General features: G+C 44.6%; 3 protein-coding genes across 4 annotated transcripts; 1 reads left to right on the top strand and 2 right to left on the bottom strand.

Annotated features, from left to right (window-relative positions):
* Window positions 1-569: 569 nt before the first annotated feature.
* Window positions 570-3,782, top strand: LOC147982634 (uncharacterized). The gene is made up of 4 exons (XM_087516371.1): window positions 570-1,010; window positions 1,470-2,402; window positions 2,567-3,565; window positions 3,639-3,782. Exons 1-4 carry the CDS (start codon window positions 570-572, stop codon window positions 3,780-3,782), a joined length of 2,517 nt encoding a protein of 838 aa, XP_087372497.1.
* Window positions 3,783-8,153: 4,371 nt separating this feature from the next.
* On the bottom strand, window positions 8,154-13,243 carry LOC147982633 (kinase-interacting protein 1-like). The gene is made up of 3 exons (XM_048710694.2): window positions 13,114-13,243; window positions 11,881-12,038; window positions 8,154-11,212 (listed from the first exon to the last, which is right to left on the bottom strand). The coding sequence occupies exons 2-3, from the start codon at window positions 11,972-11,974 to the stop codon at window positions 8,364-8,366; spliced, it is 2,943 nt and encodes a 980-aa protein (XP_048566651.2). The 5' UTR covers window positions 11,975-12,038; window positions 13,114-13,243; the 3' UTR covers window positions 8,154-8,363.
* Window positions 12,288-16,978, bottom strand: LOC125546428 (SET domain-containing protein). Of its 2 annotated transcripts, XM_048710695.2 has the most exons (15): window positions 16,794-16,976; window positions 16,588-16,691; window positions 16,451-16,514; window positions 16,196-16,318; window positions 15,999-16,058; window positions 15,533-15,640; window positions 15,365-15,434; window positions 15,044-15,084; window positions 14,865-14,945; window positions 14,734-14,769; window positions 14,516-14,599; window positions 14,082-14,215; window positions 13,406-13,494; window positions 13,114-13,262; window positions 12,288-12,677 (listed from the first exon to the last, which is right to left on the bottom strand). In XM_048710695.2, the coding sequence occupies exons 1-15, from the start codon at window positions 16,896-16,898 to the stop codon at window positions 12,528-12,530; spliced, it is 1,398 nt and encodes a 465-aa protein (XP_048566652.2). In that variant the 5' UTR covers window positions 16,899-16,976; the 3' UTR covers window positions 12,288-12,527. The 2 variants fall into 2 exon arrangements, with proteins under 2 accessions (XP_048566652.2, XP_087370600.1); XM_087514474.1 differs by having other exon boundaries at window positions 16,588-16,978.
* Between the last annotated feature and the right edge of the window lie 3,847 nt (window positions 16,979-20,825).

The following is a 20,825-nucleotide window of genomic DNA, read 5'->3' as shown; positions in this document are numbered from 1 at the left end:
TGAATTCGTACTCTGAGTCTGAATCAAACCCCGAACTCGAAATCCCTGAAACTGTCACCCTGATCTCTCTGATCCTGGCTAATCCCGGCTGAATGTTCATTTGTGAGAATGGAATTGCTTACGTGGCAGATATGGAGGGGAAATCATGACCAACTGGGCTGACCATGGGCCATACTTGTCGCCTCTTAAACCCACCACCAGACCGGCCCTTCTTTTCCCCCGTTTCTATCTCTGTTCCGTTCCTGTTCTTCCCCATATCTCGCTCGTATCTTCAACTTCAGGCGCACCGACGATGGTGAACGGCGGCTGATCATCAGGAAGGCAAGACGATCGCCGCTGGTGGAATAGACGCAGGTAATGTGCGCCCCCTCCCAGTGTTTTCCTATTTGCATGGGCCGCCGTTTGGTGCATATGGCTAGGGTTTTAGATAGTGGTGGTTGTTGAGGATTCCATGTATTTTACAGAAAAAGTTAGTGGTTTGTGCTTAGTGTGTGGTTCCTTGTCAAAAGTTGTATTGTCCATGGGGTACTTAATTTATCTGTATTACTGTAGGTGTTCTTTCTGTAATCATGGATCCGAGCGAGAAACTGTATGTCCGCTTTCACTTTGGAGGGCAATTTGTCCGGATTGGTCCTGAGTTAGATTATGTAGGAGGCGATGAGGAAATATCAGAGATAGAAAGGGACAAATTGTCCTTACCGGAAATCACAGGGCATTTAGGTGATCATATCACATACAAAGATGCCATGAAGCTTTATTTCTTGCTGCCAGGTAAAGAACTTTCAGATGGCTTGATGTTTCTTTTCAATGATGCTGGTTGTATGAAAATGTCAGAGTACACAGCTGATGGAGGAGTGGCTGATGTATATGTTGAGTACTTTGGAGAGGAACATGAGAAAACTGAAAAGAGTGGGAGCGATTTTGAAGAAGAGATACAGAATGAGGAAGAGGGAGATAGTGAGGAAGCACCTGATGTTATCATCAGTGCTGAAGAACAAGTGGACTTCACTGTTGCCAATGTTAATGGATTGTCTGACACAAATGAGCATGTGCTTGTACCAGATGACACTGGAGTTATAACTTCAGTTATTGCCAGCCCTGTAAGGAGGAGAGTGAGAGAGAGTTTCAGAGTTCAGTATGGACAGAGTTCACAAGTGACTTATGCTATGAAAGCAAGCTCTCAAGTGCTCAATCCTGGGTCAGAAAGTAGGATGATTAATGAAACAGTTCAGCAACCAAGAGTACCAGAAAGAGAAGAACATAACAGTGAGTCTCAACATGACAGTGATTCAAGCAGTGAAGATAGTGATTATGTGGCAGGTAGTGACGACAGTGGACTAGAGGAAGAGTATGTGGAACTTAAGGAAGAAGCAAAGGCATTTAAGAAGAGAATTAGAGATTCTAAGAAGTGGGCATAGAAAAATCCAACAGGTGTTGTTCCAATTGATTTAGTTGCAAATGTTGAAGAGGTGATAGGAGAAGATCACTTCGATTCGGACGATGAAGATTATTCATATGATGAAGATAGTGATCATGATGGCCATGTTGTGAGGAGGAAGAGCAAGTACCCCAGGTATAACCCAAAGGCAGACATTCCAATGTTCGGTTTAGGGATGGTTTTCAGGAGCAAGGAGCAGATGAGAAAGGCGCTAATAAAATATGGACTGCTCACATTTAGAAGTATAATATTCATGAAATCAGAGGAAGATAGGATCAGGGCTAAGTGTGGATGGCCTGGATGCCCATGGCTTATATATGGTGCTAAGACTACCAGGTGTTCTAGGTTCCAGGTGTTAACATTTGAATCTGAACATGAGTGTGCACCTAATAGAGACAATCATCTTGTTACCGCTAAGGTTATATCAAGAAGGTATGAGCACATCTTAAGAGCCAACCCCACATGGAAGATTGACAGCATTAAAGCTACTGTTCTTAAAGATTTCTTTGCTGATGTGTCAACATCCAAGTGTAAGGCTGCCAAGAAGATTGTTTCAGAGAAACTACTAGCAGGTATGAAAGAGGAGTACACCAAGGTATTCGATTACCAGCTAGAACTGCTGAGGAGCAATCCTGGAAGTACAATATTTGTTGGCTTGGACCCTACTAATATGGAGCAAAATATTTTCCAGAGCTTCTATGTGTGTTTCAGTGCTATGAAACAAGGTTTTAAAGCATGTAGAAGGGTGATTGGACTTGATGGTTGTTTTTTCAAAGGAGCATGCCATGGTGAGCTTCTTTGTGCTGTTGGTAGAGATGCTAATAACCAAATGTATCCAGTAGCTTGGGCAGTGGTGGAGAAGGAAACAACAGAAACTTGGGAATGGTTCATTGGTCTTCTTATAAAGGACTTGGATATTAATGATCAAGGTGAAGGTTGGGTTTTCATTTCAGATCAACAGAAGGTATATTCTTCTCTCCATGTTGTTAATTTGTAATCATGTCGACTAGGTTTAGTCGCCTTGACGGAGCACGACCTACTCAATTTAAGCTTATGTTGGCTACATTTAGTCGCCTCGACTAATTATGTTATCAAGTACTTATAATACTAATGTAAATATCTCTGCAGGGGTTGCTAAGTGCCATGAAAGACTATCTACCAAAGGCACAACACAGAATGTGTGCTAGACACATCGATGCTAACTGGAAAAAGAAGTTTAGAGAGCATGCTCTGCAAAAGAAATTCTGGGCAATTGCCAAGGCTGCAAACAGAGAGGATTTCATGTATAGGAAGGCCAAGTTAGCTCAAGATACACCTGAAGGTGCGAGGGAAATCATGAATACAGAGCCTAAGCATTGGGCTAGAGCATTCTTTCCAGTTGGATCCCTATGTGACTCGGTGGATAACAATCTATGTGAGTCCTTCAACAATGCTATAATTGAGGCCAAATTCTATCCTATCATCTCTATGCTAGAGAAGATTAGGCACAAGATGACACTTAGAGTTCAAGAGAACAGAACCAAGAGTGACAAGTGGACTGCTAGTAATACAGAGATATGCCCAAACATTTTCAAGAAGCTTAAGGTGGCCATCAAATTGACTCAGTTCTGTGATGTGCTCTGGAATGGGAAGGAAGGGTTTGAGGTAAAACATGTGAGTGGCAGAGGAAGGAGCTATACTGTTAATTTGGATAAATGGACTTGCTCCTGTGGTTATTTCCAGCTGGCAGGGCTACCTTGCTGCCATGCCATCAGTGCCATATACAAGTGTGGAAAAAAAGTATCTGACTTCATTCACAAATGTTATTCACTTGAGCAATTTAAGAAAGTATACGAGCACTGTTTGGAGCCAGTTGAAGGTGAGGAAAGATGGCCTATCTCTGACAAGCCTAGACCACAAGCACCTGGTTATGTGAGTATGCCTGGTAGGCCTAGGAAGAATGACAGGAAGAGGGAAGAGGGAGAAGCACCAAAAGGCAAGAAAATGTCAAAGCATGGCACTAAAATTACTTGCAGCATGTGTGGCCACAAGGGTCACAACAAGACAGGTTGCAAAAAAAATCCTGAAAAAGGGCAGAAGAAAAATGCCTTCCTGAAGAAAACAGGGACGAAAATTAAGGCAACTGAGGTAAACACTTTTGCACTTCCCAATTAGTCGAGTATTGTTTGAGATGCTTATGTACTGTCTTTTGTTACTCCAGCAAGCAAGCACTGATGCTCAGATCAGAGCAAGCCAACAGGCCAAGAGCAAAGGAAAAGATCAAGCAGAAGCAGGACCAAGTGGAGGGAAGAGGAAGGCTCCGAGGAAAAATAATGTGCAAGCCAAGAAAAAATCAAAGAATTGATCATGCTTTACTCATTCTTCTCTCGTCTTATTAGTATGTTAAATCAGATGTCAGTAGTACTACATAACTGGTTGTTATGTCCTTTTGGTTTAAATTCTTAAGTCAGTATGGCCAATGTACTGGTGGTTATGTGTGTCACTGTTAATGATGCTATTTGCCTGGCACTTATGTGTTAATTTTTTTTCTTTCTAAAATGGCACTACAAATCTCTATTTTGGCCAATATTCTGCTAGTTAAGATGTCAGCAGTACTACAAATCTCCATTTGGCCAATATCTCTGTTAAGATGTCAACAGTACTACAAATCTCCATTATATAATGGACATATTCTGCTAGTTGGTCTTACAAAAGGGTGCCAAATGCATTACAGCACCCAGTCACTTGCTAATTTAGTGTTCCCCTTAATGCCTCAATCTCAACATTGTTCTCTTCTACTTTCTCAATCAGTGGAATAGCTGCTGCAACTCTCTCCCTCATCACTTCAACTTGTTGTCTGTGTGCACCATCTGCTACCTTTCTCTACCATGCTTGCTGTCCATCAAGTTCATCCTCAATCCTGCTCCGTACATCTCGAAGATCAAAAGGCAGGTGCCTGATGAATGGGCTGCAAGGATAATCATGCCATAGAAAATAGTCACTACCATCTCTCTGATTACAGATTCAACAGTAAATTGAATCAGAACCAACAACAGGAAAAGAAGAAGCAAAATTGGTACAGAACAAGATATGGAGAGGGAGAGCTTGCAAGTTCATAGACGCAGCAGTAGTACCTTCTTCCTGCGTTGTCATCACTCCACGAAATCCAGCGGGGCACCTTGTTCGCCGGCTCGTACGCCCTCCTTCGCGTGCCCTCCTCCGCCCGCCGCCCGCCCTCCTCCGCCCGCCGCCCGCCCCCACCTCTAGGGTACGCTGCGCCGGAGGAGGAAGACCTGTGAGTGGTGCCCTCCTTCGCCGCCCGCCCGCCTTCTCTGATTCATGCCGCACGTCCTCGTGTACTTCCACGGCGGCGGTGGTGCTCTCCTCTGATTTATGCCGCCGACGAATCCTTGAAAAATTCCCCACCTCGAGCCCCCTTCTGAACCCCGCGTGGCCGACGAGCTAACTACTGAGCTAGGCCCGCTGTCAGCACTACGTGGCATCTTATTTCCCTTAATCCCTGCCACGTAAGCGATCCCGTTCTCAAAAGCGACTTGTTAGCATAAATCAGCCGGGATTAACCAGGATCAGAGAGATCAGGGTGACAGTTTCAGGGATTTCGAATTCGGGGTTTGATTCAGACTCGGGGTACGAATTGAAGGTTTTTTTCAGACTTTTCCCATTATAGAATGGATTGATATAGGGAGAAAATATAAGGCCCGACTCTGGCCAGCGCGCATCCAAACGGATGGGATGGGATTGGTGGCCTACTAGTGTTGAAAGCCCAACTCTGCTGCAGCCCATCCACTCGTCCGGCCGCAGAGAGAACAAGACGAAAGAACTCTACTCTGCTGCGGCCCATCCACTCGCCGTCGCCGCCTCGCACACATCCGCCGTGGTTGGATAATTTCGTTTTGCACTTTCGTTGTACGTATATATACAGAAATATTATATGTCCATCCGTGTCCGTCCTTTCTCATGCATAGACTGTATTGAACTACTCCCTCCGTTCCGAAATATAAGTCTTTTTAGACATTTTAAATAGACTACAACATACGGATGTATATAGACATATTTTAGAGTATAGTTCACTCATTTTGTTTTGTATGTGGTCACTTATTGGAATTTTCTAAAAGACATATATTTAGGAATGAAGGGAGTATTATATACCAATTCTCTTGATCACTGGTTGGTTGATAAAGCTCCATCAGAAATGCATATCTAGCTTGCTGGAGAAGAATCAGTCTCATTTTCATCTTTTGAACAAGTCCTACTAATGTCTCGTTTTTAATCTTACCTGAGAAAACCCTGTCTCGGTCCTAAAATTTTGACTATGCTGCAAATTATATGTGTCCGTCCGTTCTGATATCTATATTTGATTTTGATTTTCAAACTTTGCATCGTTTGCGAGTTGGGATTAAATGTTGTTTTCTAGGAGATTCCTTGCTGGTAGGACTTGTTGTATGCTTTCTGAAATCTGACTGCTTTATGTTCTTCACATCTACTCCCTCCGTTCGGAAATACTTATCGGAGAAATGTATGTATCTAGACATATTTTAGTTCTAGATACATCCGTTTTTATCCATTTATGCGACAAGTAATTCCGGACAGAGAGGAGATTTCAACAAGTGACTACACACGGAGCAAACTGAGTGAATCTACACACTAAAATATGTCTATATACATCCGTATGTGGTAGTCCATTTAAAATCTCTAAAAAGACAAATATTTAGGAACGGAGGGAGTAATTAGTTTCACATGGATTTGTGTGTTTCAAGGTTCTAAAGAAGGGAGGAAGGTTCCTATGCTTGGAGTTGAGTCATGTGGATGTTCCAATTTTCAAACACATGTAAGTTTTCTCTAGTCAAGTAGGATATATAAATCTGTAAGTAAACAAGCAGATGCCGGAGCTCCAAATAATTATCAACAACTGCACTCTTCATTTTTCAGTATTTGCACTAAGCACTGCAACAAAGTTAGCATCCTATGTGGCTATATGTTAAACTACGTTGTTTATTTGGTACAATTGGAAAATGGCCCTTTTCTGTTTATTGCTTCATGGATAGTTGTCTCATCCTTTCAAAAATAAATATATCCTGCTGGTGCTTTTATGTAAGTAATGTGAATGTTTTGTTCCACTGTTTTGACTATTACTCTCTGAACTGTTGGAATTTCTCTATCCATTTTTTTTTCTACCAACAGTTACGACGTCTGTTCATTTTCTGTGATTCCGGCAGTCGTACCAATATATACTTGGTTGAGAGCATTCGTCGGTTTCTAAAACAGGTGAAGATTGTCATTTTCTAAGCATTTCCTTTCTCTGAGCTGCCTTCTTTCTTATTATGAACTTAAATGTACATTAGTTTCCAAGAATTTTGTCCTCTGAGTGCTTTCTAGCTTGTGTCCAGCCACTAGAGTATCCAAGGAAAATGCTCACTAGTACCTTCTAAAACAGCACAGTGAGAGACACTTTGGCTTCGGTGGCGGTGGATCTGAATCACACATCTGGGGCTAACAATTGACCATTTTCTTTGTTAAAAGATCATGTAACTCTTATTCCTGTTTATGTAACTCAAAATAAGGACAGATGATGGTCTGCACAGAGGTCTTGTTTTTGTCACAACTTGGTCTCTACTATATATAAATTTGTAGAAGCAAACTCTGTTTCGTCAGTTTGTGTGCAATACCTTGCATACTACTCCCTCTGTCCCATAATATAAGACATTTCTGCAACCTAACATAGGTTGCAAAAACGTCTTATATTATGGAACGGAGGGAGTACATCTTTGGAGTTGCTATCAAGTACGTTTCTCATCTGGAGAAAATTACAACACTATGTATCAAATAAATTGGTCAAGATCACACAGCACTATGCATCAAGAAAATTTGTCTGAGATTACACAACACTATGTATCAAGTAAATGTGAAAATCACACAACACTAAAATGTACTTCCTCTGTAAACTTTTATAAGACTTTTTAGATCACTAGTTCTTTTATGAGACTTTTTAGATCACTAACTAGTGATCTAAAAAGTCTTATAAAAGTTTACAAAGGGGGTACCAAGTAAATTTGTCAACATCACACAACACTAAAATGTATCAAGTAAATCTGTCAAGATCACACAACACTAAAATGTATATCAGGTAAATTTGTCAATATCAGTATATCACACAACACAAAAATGTACAAAGTTTGCCAAGATCACAAAACAGTAACAATGTATCAAGTAAATTTGTCAAGATCACACAATACTAAAATGTAGAAAGTATGTTTGTCATGATCACACAAACAGTAAAATGTATCAAGTAAATATGTCAAGATCACACAGCACTATGTATATCAGGTAAATTTATCAATATCACACAACACTAAAATGTATAAGTAGATTTGTCAAGATCAGACAAGACTGATATGTATCAAGTAAATTTTTAAAGATTACACAACACTAAAATGTATCAAGTAAATTTGCCAAGATCACACAACACAAAAATGCACCCAAGAAATTGTACCAGGAAATTAAAACTAGGTGTCCTGACAGATGAAAATGGAAAGGGAAAACATGATGTGTCTTTACAAGTTTACATTGATCTCAGGGGTTACATGGCCCTAGAAACAAAATATTTGAACTTGCTATCAAGTAAGAAATTGTCATCTGGAGATAAGCTAGATAAGCACAGCACTGAATTTCCTGGAGCAAATTACAACAAGTAGGTTTGTTTCCTGACAGATGAAAATGAAAAGGGGAAAATGATTTGTCTTTCTTCCATTGATCTCAGAGGTTACAACAAATTACAATGCCCTAGAAAACAAAACAAGAATAGTTTGGTTCAATCACACATAGCTTGGAGCATTTCATCAAAAAAAAAAAAAGGTATCCCATCTGCTAGTTAGTTAATTTAAGCTAAATGACATATCCCTGCTGCTGCTGCTGCTTGTGTGGGTGGCTACCTTGGCAACTTGGGGAGGAACTTCATGTCTAACTTCATGTCTAACTTCATGTCTAACTGCTGCTTGTGGAGCACGGCCGGCGTGACGCGCGCGAACAGCGACGGCTTCTTGGGCTTGGTCGGGAACAGGAAGCTCTGCAGCGGCACCTTGGCCTTGGTCGGCACCCGCGCCAGCACCCCGTCCGGCCCGACCACCTCCTCCTCCCCCTCCTCCGCCGGTGCGGGGGAGGAGAGGTTGACGCCCTCATTGAGCTTCTTCTCGATGGCAAACTGGATCGTCTTGACGTGGTCGAGGCCGCTCTGCAGCTCGTCGGAGACCCGGTTGTTCTCCTGCTGCATGTTGAGCACCTCCCCCTGGAACTTGCCGGCGCTGTAGGAGGTGAAGCGCGGCGCCCCCTCCTCGGCCTCCTCCGCCTGCTCCGTGTCCATCTCCAGGGCTGTCGAGATCTCCTCCTGGATGTCGCAGAGCGACGCGAACCTGCACTGCAGCTCGCCCCGCAGCATCGCGTTCTGCTCCGACCACACCTGCAGCTCCGTCTTGAGCGCCCGGAGCTTCTTCTCGCCGTCGGCGCCGTCCGCCGTGACCCTCCTGAGGTCGTCGTACTTGTTCTGGAACTCCTGCACCCGGCCCATGGAGGAGCTGAACTTCATCCAGAACTCGAGGTTCTCCTCCAGCAGCGTGTCGATGTCGCGCCTGAACTTCTCCTCCAGCGGCGACGGGTTCTCAACCTCGGCGATGGACGGCAGCCTCATGTCGTCAAGATCAGCAGCAGGAGGGTCGTCTTGCATGTTTGAGCCCATCCTGATGAGCTTAGAGATGGAAGAAAGGCTCTGCTTCCTCTGATGGCTAAGGCTGGGTGTCCTCCTGTGTCCTCCTCTGATGCTGCCCCTCTCCCTCTCCTTCTCCTTCTCCTTCTCTCCGATAAGATTGCGCAGCGACCTGATCTCATTGAGGCACTCCTGGTTCTTCTTCTCCACATCCAGCAGCTTCCTTTTGGTGTCCTTGTAGTCCTCCAGGAGCGAGGTGTACTCGGATAGCAGGACCTTCTCCTTATCTTCCAGGCCATCCATGAGCCGCTCTTGCAGTTTCTTCATGTCACCGTCAACACAGCCCTTCTCCTTTTGCTCCTCAGATTCTTCAGCGTCAGAAGAGATGTGGCGAAGCCGTGCCAGCGAACCCGGCCGCGAAATCTTCTCATGCCCATGATCTGAATTTTTAGTGCCATCTACGACAGACGCACCAGTAGCGCTCGCTGCCGCCCCTGTTTTCACCACATCAACGGGTGCAGGAGCAGCAGCAGCAGCAGCAGCAGCATCTCCAGTGCTGGCTTGTTGGGGTTGAGGAGCAGCAGCAGCAGCATCTCCAGTGCTGGCTTGTTGGGATTGAGGAACAGCAGCAGCATCTCCAGTGCTGGCTTGTTGGGGTTGAGGAGCAGCAGCAGCAGCATCTTCAGTGCTGGCTTGTTGGGGTTGAGGAGTCTGCACGACGGCGGCCTTCTCTTCTTCTACCTGTTGTTTGTCTTCTTCTTCCTCAGGTGGAGGTGGATGGCTCTTGCTGGATGGCTCGGTAGGAGGCGGTGCTTCCTCACCGGTTGGCGCCGACGTGTGAGCAGTAGAACCAGGAGCCTGGTAGTCGCAAACTGGCGACTGCAACATGTCGGCGAAATTACTGAATCTGCTTATCGTTTCGGTGAAGTTTGAACGTATCGTGCTCTCGTCTTTATGGAAGGAGCTTTCGAGAGCCTGCACTCTGACCAGCTCTTCTTCCACCTGCTTCAGCTTCTCGTCCAGTTCGCTCGAGCCTTTCTCTTCCTCCAGGCTCTTGACGGAATTCTCCAGCTCCTCATTTTCGCGGTGCATTCTGTCGATCTGCGAGGTCTGCGACGAAACCATAAGCTCCAAATCGACAACTTTGTTGACAAGCTCGTCGATCTGCTCTGTGATCTCGTCCATGGTGATGTTGCAGTCGCTCGTGAAGTTTTCCTTGATCTTGTCGACTAACGTTTGCATCTGCAGCTCACCCAGCTTCACATGGTACACGTCTCCCATCTCCGTGACATGATTCTTCCGTATGTTTTTCTCCACCAGGTCCGGTAGAGACTTGCCATGTTCGTCCATTATAGGCTTGAGCTTCTCTCTCAACACCTTGACCCGTTCAGATTCGTCCAATGCCTGCTTAGCAGCCGTCTTCCGCTGTTCTTGCAATCTGACAATGGTGTCTTCACAGGATTTGAGGGCCGTCGCTGTCATCAAGGCTCTGGCTTCATCGTCCTCGATCACTGCGCTTACGTCGAACTTGTCTTGGAAGTGGCAAGCTTTTGCCTGCATCTCATTGATTTCCTTCTCAAGATCCCAGTACTTGGCAATGCCACTCTCGTACGAGTTCTTGATGAACTCTTTCTCGGTCTGCATCACAAGTATAGCTTTCTGTAGCCTGCTAATCTCTTCTCGTGCATTCTCCTTGCTCATCGGAGCTTGTTCCTTCTTGTCTCCGCCGGCTCCTGGCACATCTCCTTTCTTCTTCTTCAGCAGCCCATCGACGGTCGACTTGTGGATCTTGCGCGGATCGACCGGGGTGAACGCCTTTGGGACGTTGTCATCCTCCTCTTCTAGCATCGCATACTGAACCTGGTCAGGGAAGGCGGTAGCGATGGTGTGGTTTGCCTTGTGCAGCTCCCCTGACATGATGTCATACCGGTCGGCGAGACCCCTGTACATCCGGTACACTTCTTCCACCTGAGTGATCACCTCAGGCCGCCTCTTGTAGTACATCTCTGCTCGCTTTGAAAAGGAATCGGCTTCCTCTCCAAGGAGTAAGAGCATGCACTTGACCAGGTGCTCCATATCTGCACATCAAACGAAAAATTTCTTAGCATATCAATCAGAAGTATGAAGAGATGTATCATTTTACAGATTTTTTTTACAAAGAATCTGATTGGTTTTAAAGAACTTTAGCAAGGTGCTCCAATCCTCCGAATAGATGCTGACAAATTGTCGGTGTTTGGCTAGTACATTTACATTATCCTGTTGTAAAATAATTGCTGAAAACAAGAAACAAAATATGCAAGATGAGAAACAGTTTCGAGACTTCATGCTATCTAAACTAAAAATAACATCGTTTTTGGTGCAATTAATCAAGACAATTTTCCCACAATGCATAGCATTTTGCATCATCAGAATGGATGAAATAATCAGACCCCGGGTGCTTATTGGAACTAACACTGATCAAGTACCATTTCCATATAGGCAACAAAGGATGAAATCATCAGATCAGGGATGCAACAGGCCTGCACTGATTCCATGGTGCAGATTTTACCCAGACAAGCAGACACAACATGCATGTCAATTTTGAGATGGGACTAATTCCTGAGCCACAAAAAAATATGTATATTGATTTGAAATGTGGCTGATTGAACAACTTGTAGATAGACCTGATCCATAATCCGAAAATTCCCATTTCACATATTCAAGGAATATGTGAAGATAACGTTTAATCCGGAAAGTGGATGAATACCTTGGAGGTGATTGTCGAGCCATTTGGACTGCTTGGTGCGGATGTGGCTCGCCCACCACCATGAGTACGCATTGCTCGCCGCCCGCTGCAGCATCCTGCCTTCTCTGCCTCTTCCTCCTCCAGAATCCAACCCAATCTCTTGGCATTAATCTTTTCCACTATACATGACGACCATACCACGAGAAAAGAGACAAGTGGGAGGTGAAAAGACAAGAAAGGGGGAGGGAGGAGATGCCATTGAGAGGCTGATAGCCAAGTCCATTCATTACAAATATATCAATGCCTAAATATAGCAAAGATGGTGAGAGGTTAAAGAACGCATGCAGAAGTGCAGTGGAAGTGATGGACCAAATACATGCATGCTGTTCCAAGGAGCCATCCGGATGGTAATCAACATTTCGCATGCATGGGGCTGTTGAAAATGCATAAATTTCATTGAAAAACATCAAACCTCCAAAAATCATGTCAATTCCTAGGTTACAAACATGCCTAATATTTCTAGCAGCACACTACACAGTACACACCTCAAATCTATATATCAATAAAAGTGCTCGAGATGCATGTGGCCACCAATTCCCATGCATCTTAACAGGGCTGGCAATCCTACGCTCCCTCTCATGCATGCTCCTATAATTAGGCTGGGATGATCATGTACATGCCACAGTTTTACAGTAGTTTGCAACCCATGCATAAGCACTCTGCAAAATCTGTAGCTCGCCGGCAAGTAAATTTTTAGCCATCTCTTTTCTGAACGGATGCATGCTCCTAGATGCAGCGCCATCAATGGTTTCAAGTTGCTGCAAATAAAGCCAAATCAGAATATCCACATGAATTTAATCTGATGGAACAATCTTCTTATTCAAATTGTTCTCTGCTTCGACAAATGGGTTTCTCTTACAGTCTTTTTCACTATCATAGCCGTCCATACAAAAAAAATTTACAAGTTTAGTTTCAACAAAAAAAGCATGTGTAAAGAAAGTTAATATACAAAGGCCATTCTTTCACCTAACCACCTCTAATCCTATACAAGTGGAACCGTAAGCCGCACTTGGTACTTTGGCAATAATAGTGACATCATTTTAATTCTTCGAACTTATCATACAACACAAGTGCTGAGTACGAACAGAATGTAACACAAAACTGCAACAGGGTAGAGTGCTGTATTTGTTATTTGGCTTTATCAGTATTGCTTTTTAGTGAGACAGAATTCTCAGCTGTAGTCAGTGTCCTCACCTCAATAGCTGTAGAATGACCCTGAATCATGTTGTCGAGGTGCAGAAGCAACTTGCGGTGAGCATGGACTTCTCTCTCCGCATGCTTCAGAGGACGCCTCGCAAGCCGGCCATCATTTTCAGCAGCCTCCACGGCCATCTCTTCCAATTCTAAAGAGGCCATCATTGTTGTGTCACTGAATGATGTAACTAAAATGAAATATACAAATATAATACTCCCTCCAATCCATATTAATTATCGCTGCTTTAGTTGTACTATGAATGGGAGGAAGTAATAGATAATAGCATAGCACCTTCAATTGAGGTGGCACAGAAAATCCGAACAAATGCACGCAAGGCCTGTGGAATCCCAACCCCTTTGTTTCCAGAGTATTTGACTTCCCTGTTTCCATCATTCATATTCAGTGACACAAAACAGAGACCATGCTCTCATCATGCAAAAGCAATCACAGAATTCACCTTTACTTAAACTTGCCAGAGCTATTTCAAACATTAGTTGACTTTCAGAAAGAATCAGTTAATGTATAATGAGAATTAATTCCAGTGCAGATTTTTCAGAGAAAATACTAAAGTTGGTATTTCATTGTTTATTCAAGCATAGCCATGCACTACTTCCAATCCTAGTTCAACATATGCGCTAGTAAGGTGGACAGTTAACACTGCTGGATTTCAAGAAACTCTACCTATTGATCACTGCATTGTAAATCAGTAGACTACAAAAACATTACAAAGCTGGCCTGAAACAAAAACTATCTAGAACTACTACTGTACAAATGTACAATATGGTCGGCACTGGCATAAAGTTCTGCATTTTCAGTGCAGTCAGAAAATATGACTAGTGCCGATTTCAGAATAAATTCCATTCCACCTTAACTGTCCGATGTTTGCATTACTAATGTTGCAAATAAAATCTAGAATATAATCAAATGATGAACTGTATTAGCCATAAATAACTGCCAAACAACATACTTTATAGCAAAAGAAGTTCTAGCGCAGCCAGAGCTGCACATGTGTTGAGATTTTGGAGTACGGTGCTTTTCCCATATGTCAAGCTTCTTTTTATAAAGTGGATCTTGCTCTGACATATCTATCCAAATATGTGCCTGAAAATGCAATGAAAACTTTAAGAACATGCGCAACGGAAAATATCATGGGGGAAATGCTTCAAGAGCAAATATGTATGTATGAAGTCATATGATTGCTTGTTTCATGAAAATCATGTTTACTAGAGCTTAGTAATTAATAGTCTTAACATGTTAAATAGCCATCGATGACCCAATTACTGGTGTCAGAGGACCAAGATGCCATAATTTCTTACAAACAAGTTGTGATGCTTCATTAGTTACCACTATACCAACTAAGATTCCTTAGGAGTTTGACCATCAAACTGTAGTTTTACGGACCTGGTCATATATGTTTCTGGAAAGTGTAAATCCGAAATTAAGTGCTAGCATGGCATTCGAGTATTTCCCATATCTTATCATGACCTGAAAATATAATGAAACCTCACTGAATTATTTTTAAGAAGAGATGGTTCCCGTCATTCCCAGAGACATTTTGTGAAAAGCATAAAGAACGAACCAAAAAAAAGTTGAAGCGAAAAAAATTCTCCAAAACTCACCTGTTCACCAACAGCATAATTCCTGTCGGCAATGACCTGTAAGTAACTGAGAATAAGAGCAGAGTATTGATCCGTATATAAAAAGAACGGAAAATAAGTAAAGTGCATTGAACCAAAGATCATAGATGTACCTCTGAAACAGCTTTCTCTTCATCATACACTAATATAGAATCAGAAGCACCATCATGGTTAAGGAAATCTGCAAATGGAACCTAAATGATGTTTTCAGAGAGTTAAAATGCCGATGCACAATGCATTCAATATATTTAAGTTGCAAACTAGTGATAGGCAAAGATTTAGAAAATTGTACCAGTGATACACCTCTAGAAGTCTGCCAAGCTCGAGATGAAACTGCATGTGCCATGAAAATAGTCTCAGAGGACAAATTTGGGGGGAAAATACAGCAAAGAAGTTCTATTAAACCCTTTGCCGCCTTCTCAAATAAAATCAAACATAACAAAAAGGATCATACAACTGCGTCATGTTAGGATGCAGTCAATCAACCATATAATGATTCAGTATAGTTAGAATAATAAACCACCCAATTTCCAACATGCTCAGCTACCAAGATATCATTTAGTTGTAATGCTAAATGTTCAGTAGCACTTTAAATTTAGAGCCTTATACATACCCAATGCAGAAGAATGCATGAAATCCTCCAGTTTGATTTCTTCAAACAAATGTGGAAAATGTTCAAGAGCCTTGCATATGAAAAAGGGTAAACAGTTATGAGACTAATTAGCCCAAAAAAGTATGTCAATTTGAGAGAGAGAGAGAGAGAGAGAGAGAGAGCGCAAACTGGTTTTGCTGCTGAAAATTGTTTCCTGACTTGTTCCTTCTGTTTGATGGCTTCATCATAGACCGGGCTATGTCGGACCATATCAAGCTCATCCAGATCCCAGAACATCTGGAGGAATTACACATTTAATGCCTCAAATATTTTCAGTTTCCAAATGTGATAATTCATGGGCTCATCAGGATGAACATAAATAATGTACTTAATGTATATGTGGTGCATTGCTACTACATAAGAATTATACTTGGATTGCCCTTATTCTTATCCTACCTCGGCAATTCTGGGTTAGGATAAAATCATGGGGTTTTCCCAGGATAAAACAAAACAAGCCCAGTAAGAAAGAAACCATCAGGCACTTCCACTGGCATGTGAACAATCAGACAGAACTTACAGTCCACAATTTTTCCCACTACAAAATTTAACCATGGAGTGTGTGTTCGTGTCGCTATGTAACATTTCCATTGCATACCATGTTGTGCATCTGATCTTTGGCCGGAAGAGATGTAACATACGGCGCCCATCCCGATTCCTACAAAGCAAACAACCATAAGCCGGTACCCTCAAAACTCCTCTTTTTTTTTTCTTATAATGAGGCATGGAGAAATCTTTGAGAAGGAACAAAGGTGGTGTTGTGGAAAGCAGGCGAATGAACCAAATAAGACCTACATGTCCCAGTCGCTGCTCCATCATAAGGAGCACGGCTACTTTGGCCGCTGTGTCTCCCGCAACAGCAGCATCGTCGTCGAGCAACAGGCGGACCTCTCGAGGAAGTTTATCTTGAGTAAGCTGCTGCACATTACAATAAGACAATTAAACAAGAAACCATCAGAATTAGCAGGATGCTGAATCTTGGAGGGGAGAGAATTGCAGGATACTGTATCTTTGCAGTATATTTTTCAGAAAAAAATAAGGGGAACATACAGCAGTGTGAGGCAGTTGCAGTATGCAGTCCCCCTCCTGGATGGGCTGCGAAGCGAACAAGGACCTGAGGAACAACAAGACCGGACACTGTTACTGCTCTGCTCCAAGTAGCAGATCGACGGTACCCAAGAACAGACCTTCCCAAGGGCGAGGTCCCGATGCGCAGCACCGACGAGATGCCGGACCCCGCCTTGCTCCGCAGCCACCGCAGGAAAGCACCCGAATGCTCGTCCTCATTCACCTGCGGAGTAAATCGAGTCGCTGCTGCTGGGAGGGGAGGGGAGTGGAATGGGGGATTTCTTCCTTTTTTTTTTTCCGGTGAACCATAGCCCAGATAGCTCACCTTGGGGATGGGGATGGGGATGGCGGCGGCGGCGAGCTGGCGGTAGGTGGGAAGAAGAGGGGCGCCGGCGAGGGCGAGGCGGCGGCGCACCACTACCGCCGCCATCCTCCTCCTACTCTGCTTCGGCTGTACAAACAAACAGAGCGACGAGAGCGAGGAGCTGTGCACAAATATCCTTTTTCATAAGGATTAAGGATAAATTTCTACACGCGTTAAAAGTGTTCATACAAGATGTGTGTATTCTATTCTCCTATATACTACTCCCTCTGTCCACGGAGTGCTATATAAAACAAAACGAGCATTTAAATGATAAAATATTGGTTCTACACATGCGCAGCATGGGACCGGACGGCGAGGGAGAAAAAACCGTCCAATCTAATAGGGCGACCATTGTTTTATCGAGGGCCAATTGATTGAAAAACTGATAGAACTCCTCAAATGGAACAGGCAACAGATCAATTCCAATGAGGTCATGCTCCTTTTTAACTTTCACATACAAAGTACTCCTCCCCTAGAGTCTCTGCAGATTTTCAAGTACCAATCATGCAATCTTCGCATCATCGTTGATAGAGATCTTTCATCTTTGACGAGAGGCTTCCCGTACTCGTATCTTTGTATCTGCACGTCCATGGGTTCATAATGTACTTCGTCGGGCAGCTAATCTGCAAGATTGCTATAACTGGGCACCATCCTCGGATCATTAGCGACGTTGTGGCTAGGCACCTTGAGTGGGGGGCATGATTGCTTCGCTTGTTCGCCGAGCTGGGCAATTTGTTTCCCAGCTTGTCGTTCTTTCAGCCTTTGATCACTGACAGTACTTCCCGACCGCTCCGCTTCGGCAAATTCCTTTCCAATAATGCGGTCATAGGTTCCTTTCGGCGGATCAGACTTCGGTGGTTTTGTCAAGGCAGCCAGAGTGCGCTTTACTTTCACCCGATCTACCTTCTCCTCCGGAGGTGGATGTTTCTTTGCTTTCACCCCTTCAAAGAATTTCTTCACTTCTTCTCGCGCGATCTCGGCGTTCTCCTCCTGGGTCCTCTCGTATGGTAACTTCTCTGGAGTCTTCAGAGAAGGACCGAATCTGTATGTCCTCCCGCCTCTGGTTGTACTGCTAGACGCCGACCGAGCAGACGGAGCGGTTGTCTTCTTTACTTGCTTAAGAGGCAGAGGAGAAGGACTACGACGCGCCGGAGCAGCTGGAGCGGCGGCAGGTCTCTTCCGCCCTTGCTGACGAGGCGGAGAAGGAGGAGGCTGGCTGCTTGGGCGCGTCGGCGCAGGCGGAGAAGGAGGCGGAGTGCCGCCATGCGCCGGAGAAGGAGCCGGCCGAGGGCCCTGATCGTCACTCGCCGGAGGAGGAGGCGGTGGAGGCGGAGTGCCCTGACTCGCCGGAGGAGGAGGAGGAGGCGGTGGCGTCCAGTTTGGAAGGTTGATGAGCTCCTTCCGCCATAGGCATGGAGTCTTCAGAGCAGACCCCAGCCGAGTCTCCCCTTCACCGGTAGGGTGGTCAAGCTGGAGGTCCTCAAATCCCTCCGTTATCTCATCCACCATCACCCTAGCATATCCTTCTGGAATCGGCCGGCAGTGAAAAGTTGCGCCGGGTTCAGTAGGATAAACAGAGCCAACAGTCGCCTTGACCTTCAAATTCATCCATTGCGTCATAAGGTGGCAATTTTGAGACTCCGTTATAGCATCCACGGGATAGCTGGCAGGAGCCGTCAAGGCATACTCCGGCTGAAGCAGCTCGGTGGAAGCCACGCTGCTTCTGCGCTGAGATGGCGGGGTAGCTTCGGGGGAGGCTTCGGCAGTACGTTTGCTGCGATTTACTTCTCGTTCCTCTATCGCGTCTACCCTTGCTTGCAGCGCCTGTATTTGGGTCTGCTGCACTTTTTTCCTCCTCTCATGGGATTTGTAACCGCCTGCGTCCGGAAACCCAACCTTCCACGGAATGGAGCCTGGCGTGCCTCGTGTCCGTCCAGGGTGCTCAGGATTCCCGAGGGCCATTGTGAGCTCGTCGTTCTCTCTGTCTGGAAAGAACGTCCCTTCCTGCGCTGCTTCGATATACTGCTTAAGCTTACTGACTGGTATGTCCATTTGATCGTTCGTCCAAATGCACTTCCCTGTTACAGGGTCTAGGGTTCCGCCAGCCCTGAAGAACCAAGTCCGGCAACGGTCTGGCCAGTTAATTGTCTCTGGTTCGATCCCTTTATGAACCAGATCATTCTCAATCTTGGACCACTTAGGCCGGGCTACGAGGTAGCCACCTGACCCCGTGCGATGGTGAAGCTTCTTCTTCGCAGGATTTTGCTTGTTTGTCGCCGACATCTTCTGACTCTTTTCCGATGTCTTGTGGGCCACAAATGCGGGCCAGTGATCTCTGATCTTCTCATATCTGCCCTTGAATTCTGGTGTCTCATTATTTTCGACAAACTTATTCAGCTCTTTCTTCCACCTCCTGAATAGTTCTGCCATGCTCTTCAGAGCAAAAGACTTGATTAATTTCTCTTTAACTGGGTTCTCTGGATTATCCTCAGGCGGTAGGGTGAAATTTGACTTCAGCTCAGTCCAAAGATCATTTTTCTGCATATCATTGACATAAGAGACCTCAGGGTCTTCTGTAGCCGGCTTAAACCATTGCTGGATGCTTATCGGGATCTTGTCCCTAACCAGAACCCCGCACTGAGCAACAAATGTGCTCTTTGTCCGGAGGGGTTCAATAGGTTGGCCGTCGGGCGCGATTGCTATGATCTCAAACTTTTCATCCGAGCTCAACTTTTTCTTCGGGCCTCGTCTCTTTACCGAAGTTGTGCTCGATCCGGAGGGCTAGAAAAAAGAACAAAGACTTAATTAATATGTGTACATACCAAAACAATGAATGCATCAATCAGCTAGTCAGCATAGGCTTAACTAATATATATACCTGGCCGGACTCGGTTCGGTCATCGGAGCCGTCATCACGGTCTCCTTCTTGCACCGACATTGGGTCACCGGAGCCGTCCTCATGTTCTTCTTCTTGCACCGGCATTAGGTCACCGTAGCCAGCTTGTTCACCCTCTCCTTCCAGACCATCGGTTTCGTTGAGAAACAACGAGATGGCATCACTTCCTTCTGCGATTATGTCCCTCAACAACGCTTCTTTTGTTGCTTCGTCTAGGGCGGTGTCCATAGTTTCTACAAATATTTACAACATGGCAATTATTATTCAAACATGACAGATGGATATATTAGTGCCAAACGTAGAACTAGCTACCTAATCATAGTAAGCTATCGGGAGGGGGTATATATCGACAACGATGACACTACATCTATGTCCCTCGACGACCCTCGTTCCCGATAAAAAAAAGAGGAAGAAGAAGAAAAAAAGAGGAGAAGAAAGAATAGAGGAGAAGAACCCTCGAACCCTCGACGACCCTGGAACCCTCGACCCCTAGACGACCCTCTTCTTCCTCTCATGTTCGAGAGGATCGCCGAGGGGTCGGGAGGTTGCCTAGTGTCAAAGGATTCAACAAAACCATGTCTTCATCATTAGGCGAAAGTAACATGTGCATGATGGTATGAAGCTCTTCAAAGTTGTTCTGGAATGGAGTCCCAGATAGGATAATTCACTTTTTGGTACAAAGTTCAGCAAGAGCCTTCCGAATATCGCTATTTGGAAGGCCTTCGCTGAATTCGTACCAAAAGGCGGATTATTCTATCCGGGACTCCATTCCAGAACAACTTTGCAAAACTTCGTACCAAAATGCCCTGGTTACTTCCGGCTAATGATGAAGGCATGGATTTCTTCAATACTTTGACACTAGGAAACCTCTCTCGACCCCTCGAACCCTCGACGACCCTGGAACCCTCGACCCCTAGACGACCCTGCTGGAACCCTCGACCCTCGAACCTATAGAACCCTCGAACCCTCGACCCTGAAACCCTCGACCCTTGACCCCTTAACGACCCTCGACCCTCTACCCTAGTTCCCGACCCTCGACCCCTCGAAGAGGAGAAATAAATAAGAATATTCTATTTTCTCTTCTTCTCCACTATTCC

Source organism: Triticum urartu, chromosome 3A, assembly GCF_056163025.1.
Source record: "Triticum urartu cultivar PI428250 chromosome 3A, HENAU_Tu73, whole genome shotgun sequence".
NCBI classification, from domain to species: Eukaryota; Viridiplantae; Streptophyta; class Magnoliopsida; order Poales; family Poaceae; genus Triticum; species Triticum urartu.
This window is presented reverse-complemented; position numbering and strand designations above follow the sequence as displayed.

Coding starts and splice junctions, on each gene's coding strand:
- LOC147982634 (XM_087516371.1), top strand. CDS start 570: ATGGATCCGAGCGAGAAACTGTATGTCCGCTTTCACTTTGGAGGGCAA. Junction 1,011..1,469: donor AAGAACAAGTGGACTTCACT/GTTGCCAATGTT, acceptor AATGTTGAAGAG/GTGATAGGAGAAGATCACTT. Junction 3,566..3,638: donor CGAAAATTAAGGCAACTGAG/GTAAACACTTTT, acceptor TTGTTACTCCAG/CAAGCAAGCACTGATGCTCA.
- LOC147982633 (XM_048710694.2), bottom strand. CDS start 11,974: ATGCTGCAGCGGGCGGCGAGCAATGCGTACTCATGGTGGTGGGCGAGC. Junction 11,213..11,880: donor GCTCGACAATCACCTCCAAG/GTATTCATCCAC, acceptor TTTGATGTGCAG/ATATGGAGCACCTGGTCAAG.
- LOC125546428 (XM_087514474.1), bottom strand. CDS start 16,898: ATGGCGGCGGTAGTGGTGCGCCGCCGCCTCGCCCTCGCCGGCGCCCCT. Junction 16,515..16,587: donor GGGACCTCGCCCTTGGGAAG/GTCTGTTCTTGG, acceptor GTTGTTCCTCAG/GTCCTTGTTCGCTTCGCAGC. Junction 14,946..15,043: donor CTTCTAGAGGTGTATCACTG/GTACAATTTTCT, acceptor AACATCATTTAG/GTTCCATTTGCAGATTTCCT.